General features: G+C 31.0%; 1 protein-coding gene across 4 annotated transcripts in view; it reads right to left on the bottom strand.

Annotated features, from left to right (window-relative positions):
- LOC106463905 (protein FAM107B-like) overlaps window positions 1-5,002 on the bottom strand; it is an 82,212-nt gene that overhangs the window by 4,558 nt on the left and 72,652 nt on the right. For 2 of the 4 annotated variants that reach the window (XM_022391539.1, XM_022391537.1), the window contains 2 exons: window positions 4,000-4,216; window positions 1,394-1,547 (listed from right to left, as the gene is read on the bottom strand). In XM_022391539.1, the coding sequence (XP_022247247.1) occupies window positions 1,394-1,547; window positions 4,000-4,216 (371 nt within the window). The remainder of the gene's footprint in view (window positions 1-1,393; window positions 1,548-3,999; window positions 4,217-5,002) is intronic. The other 2 variants (XM_022391540.1, XM_022391538.1) reach the window with 1 other exon arrangement.

Below are 5,002 nucleotides of genomic sequence, written 5' to 3'. Positions count from 1 at the left end.
CCCATACATACATAAAACCTGACAAAGGAAATAGGCAAAAAAATATGTTCAAGTTATGATATCACACTGAATTGTTAGGCTTGGTTTTCAATTCTCAAACAAATTCAGGTGCTCTATACTTTATTTAAAAATCACATTTAAAAGAATACAAAGTCCAGTAAGACAATCAAAAACCTACCTTGGCTTTTCATTAGTATATCACAACCTTTAAGCATCATTTTTGAATTTGATTATTTTCTAGCTTGGCCATATTTTTTATGTATTATGTTTTTCTACTGATACCACATATTTTTGCTCTTTACTTATATGTAAACTTAGTCAAAACTAGACAGTTCCCTGTCTGCCTTCCTAGGATATTATATGCATGCTTTGGGTTTTGCCCGACATATGAGATTGCAGGTAAGTTGAAAGTGTTTATTTAATTAAATAAAAAACCTCCATGACCTTGAAACTAAACATAAAACCTAGACAGTTCCCTGCTTTCATCTACTAGGTATCTAATGCAAGCACCAGTTAGATTGTAGCATGTCTGTTACAAACTGTAGGAGAGTTGTAAAATGTATGTATGGCATGGTGTAATTATGAAAAAAATAACTTTTGCATATTTACCATCTTTACAAAAAAAAAACGATTTTATTCAAACCCAACATTTTGGCTTACATCTCAGGGGTTACAGCATCACATAGAAATACAAACTGATAACTGAAAAACCTACAACAACTTAAACCTGACTTTATAAAATTAATGTCATGGGTTATTGCATGCACATTAAATGGCATTCGAATGACTAAGTGACAGAAAAATGGAAGCTATCGAACAAAAAAAATAATAATTAAAAAGGTCAAGAATTATTTCTATTCATTTTAGGTTTACAAAATTAAAACAGGAGAGACTCTTTGAATTTAGGATCAAGGAACCTATTACATTTTACTAAGAGCTTAATCTTAAAGGGTACTTTATCTACTGTATCATGTTTTGTTAGAAATTGTTTTTTCTGGAGTTTTTTTTTTTGGAAACATGGTTTCAATCCTCCAGTCTTCTCTGCAAAATTTATAAACTGATAACTTGTACATTTGACTCTAGGAGTACAAACCTTGTAGGATGTATTTTTAATGGGTAAATAAGAGTCCATAGTAGTGATCTTTTTGTTTTTAATTGTTTTTTTTCATTATTCTTTATACTGTACTTTTCTTTTACTAACTTGACTGAGTCACTACTTTGGCTTTTGTGTGTTTGTGATCCTCTTTCTTCTTTTCTCTAATTATTCTCAGTTCCTTACCTGTCTGACTTTGTAGCTTAAGTCAGTAAGTCTTACTTGTATCATCTTAATGTTTTCAAGCATGAATATTTTGCTAACACAATTCAATGAACTTAACATAACCTAACATCTTACTTGTTTGATCTTACTGGCCTGTTCCTCCAACTTTTTCTCTAAGGCTGTACGTTTATTCTGTTTCTCTTCTTCTATTGCTTTTTTCTTCTGCTCATCTTTAAACTTGGCCAGAGCCTTCTGTAGCTCTGTTTTCTGGTTTAGTACATTCTTCCCCCTACAGAGAAAATGTAAACAAAAAATGTACTTTAAAATCTAATAGCTTAATTAGAAAAAATGATACATTTAAAAACTAGATATTCTGTGTATTTGGCCTTTAATGGAACAGGTGCAAAGCTGAGAAAAAATGCTTCTGATTTGAGGAATTGTTATGAAAATATAGGTCAGAGCACACCATGTATGGTATTCCAGAATGTGGCTTGGAGAATATTTTTAAACACACAATCACTATGGTAGATTTGTGGCCACGACCTAAGTGAAGCTTGTTAAATAATATATTAACTTATATAAAGATATAAGATACTTAGAGACACTATTATACAGTCTGGTATTTATACAGAGATGATATATTATTAAAAATTAGTTCAAATATTTGTAACCGGTAGCCTAATAGGATTATTTATTACAGTACAAACCCTGGTTTGGATAAATTACTAGTAGTTCTAGGTGAAATATAGTATAAAATATATTAACATTTTGATGGTTATTAACACAGTTTTTCTCCAAGTGCAATCTCAATAGCTAATAACAAGTTCATTTAACATGTTCTCTGACCAAAGTTAGTTCAAAGTTAATTAATTAAACCCTGCCAGCATAACTGGTTTATGAAAATGTTTGATGAAGTTGATTTTGACAAGGTTACATTACAATACATAATGAATACACCTGTGTTTATAATAAAACCTTCTAGTTAAAATGCTTTTTAAATGAAAAAAGGACATTACTGGACCAACAACTGAGGAAAACAAACAGTGAGATTATTCAAAGTCTTAGCTGCTCAAATGTGGCTATCATGTTAGTATTAGTCAATGTGCTGGTTGAATGTATTAAACTGCATGTGGTCTCTTGCATACATTTTTCATTTGGTATGCATATGTAACCCTTTCTAGATAATACAATAACATATGCACAACATACATGCATTGGATTAGTCATTTAGCTTAAGTATATACTACCATTTTCTAGTACACACGTTAATCACATAAAAATATATTTCTAAAGAATTGCTCTGTATACATAATATTTAAAAGAATTTTACATTTGAAAAACAAATTTTTAAATTGACATCATATTTTTCTTTTTAAAAACAACATTATTATTACAAACTAAATAATAAATCAGTGTAAAGCACAACTTATTATAAAATAAGAATAAAAAATATTTATAAAATTGGCAAAAAATAAATAAGTGGGCCATCTGTTTGTTTGTTGCTAAACACAAAACTACAAAATTGGCTACCTGTGCTCTGCCCACCTGGGGTATGAAAAGCCAATTTCTAGCACTACAAGTCCTCAGACTTACCACTGAGCCATCAGGAGGCATAAGTTTCAATGTTTGACATTGTCATAATTATGACAATATTTATCTTTCAGAAAGTTCAGAATGTTTCAACAAACTTTCTTTCCATTGAAAATCAATGGACTAGCTTTTTACATGATAATTATGTGTAACAAGTATCAATGCTGACATACATTAATATGACATACAAAATATGTAACATCATGTAATGGTTCATAGGATTATTTCTAATATGTAGATAATTAGTGAGTAGGTATGTTACAACATATTCATATTTAGGTTCTCTGTGCAACATGTCATATAGATGTTTAAATTTAATTTATTGTGTGTGTACAGCTTGCTTTGTAACTTAAAATCAAAAGTTTGACTCGCAATGTAGTAGATGTGAAGACTGGTTCTCATTTAAAGTTAGATTTACATGTAGGAAGCAAGTTTTTTTATTAGGCTCCAGGGGTATAACTTTCATTTCAAAAGTGGAGTTTGGGTAACTATGACATTAGTCACATGGCTGTTTATTCCCAGTGTATTACATTTAACTGCTATTAAAATGTGAAGAAAACAATCCTCAATTCTGAAAAAATGAGGGGGGGGTCATGCTTCCCTGGCCCGTGTAAATTATACCTATGAAAGGTTGTGCTGATGATCTTGAAAAACTAATGCATGCTCAAGGATGCTACATTTCATCTTAACTGTGTTCTTATTGTGTTCCCTGATTTCAAGTCAGCAACATTTATACAGCTTTTTCTTCACATGCTTTCTACTTATTGACTGACATTACTACCCCATTCACCACGAGTCATTATGAAAATATTTAATAAAACAAGTATTTCCTACTTAAAAATCAGTACAATCTTCATGGTTTTCTTTTTCTTCACGATATGGATTAAATAACTATCTTCCTCTATAGAGAACAACAAAATGCTCACTATTTTTTTGTTCTTCTATTCATAGAATGAGGAAATCTACCTTCTTTCATTGAAGACCATTTTTGATGATGGATATAGTCTCAGTAATGACATCTAATTTCGTGAATGATATGCAAAGGTTTGTTAATTTTTTACTAAAATATGTCTTATTAAACCAAAGTCAAAAGTAAAAAATAAAAACATGTAACTGATTATCTACAGTCAAAGTAAGAGAGGAATTCTCACATTCTCTGGTTGAAAAGGAGTTCCCTATGAAGATTTTGTCTCTCAGATGATTCAAGACAAGGATTAGCAGGCTTCTTGGGCAAAATCAAACCTTCTTCACTATAGTGAATCCCACTGGTTGATCTAGCTCTTGATCGGGATTGATGGCCTTTTCTATCTTTATCTTCTTCCGAGTCACTGTAGTCTGGTTCTGGGATCATATCTGGATAAATTGTATCTAAAGAAATCAAAGTACTGAAACTAAGTAAGATGACATATATACACAATTTCACAGATGCTGATATGATTTCAGAAGGAAAAATGTCAGTACTAAATTTTCTAGCAATACAGAATTTTTAAAGAGTGGACAAAACATAGAGTTTATCAATGATACCTATTAAGAAAATGTCAGAAATACGTGTTTGGTAACAGATTTTCAAGATACAACAGTAACATGATCACGTCTGAAAAAAGTACAATGAACCTGGTTACAGAAAGGTAAATAGCTCCAGTTTATGTTGATTAACATCATTCTATCACTAAGATTACTTTTAGTTATGAGATATATTTGATAAGGTCTCAGAAACAGTTAAGACTAACAGTAGAGATGGGTCTTGAGGTAGTATGTATAGCAAGTCTAACATTATAATTCAGAACTTGTCAAAGAATCCTCCTTTGAACAAAGATTCATTACCCATGGAAAGATCCATTTTGGAACTTAAATACTGAAGCATGGGTAAATCAAGAATCTTATGGCAAATAAAATCATATGTAATCTGTAAGATAAACTTGTCAGTATTTTTAGCTTAATCTTATTACTGTGGTGTTTTAAGATTCACTAACTTTCTTTACAATGATGGGTAGGAACTGCAAGATAATTGGAGACTTGCCAGAAAATGTATTGAGGATCAGAAACCTTAGTTTCCTTAACTTTGGTTGAGTTTGACACAAAGAAGGAGACTACACATCAACTTGCACACATTAAAACAATCTGTTACGTCTCCAGTCGTTAGTTGATTTTCCG

The sequence above is a fragment of the Limulus polyphemus genome, unplaced genomic scaffold, assembly GCF_000517525.1.
Source record: "Limulus polyphemus unplaced genomic scaffold, Limulus_polyphemus-2.1.2 Scaffold1512, whole genome shotgun sequence".
NCBI classification, from domain to species: domain Eukaryota; kingdom Metazoa; phylum Arthropoda; class Merostomata; order Xiphosura; family Limulidae; genus Limulus; species Limulus polyphemus.
Note: the sequence above shows the minus strand (reverse complement) of the source record. Positions and strands in the feature narration are given on the sequence as shown.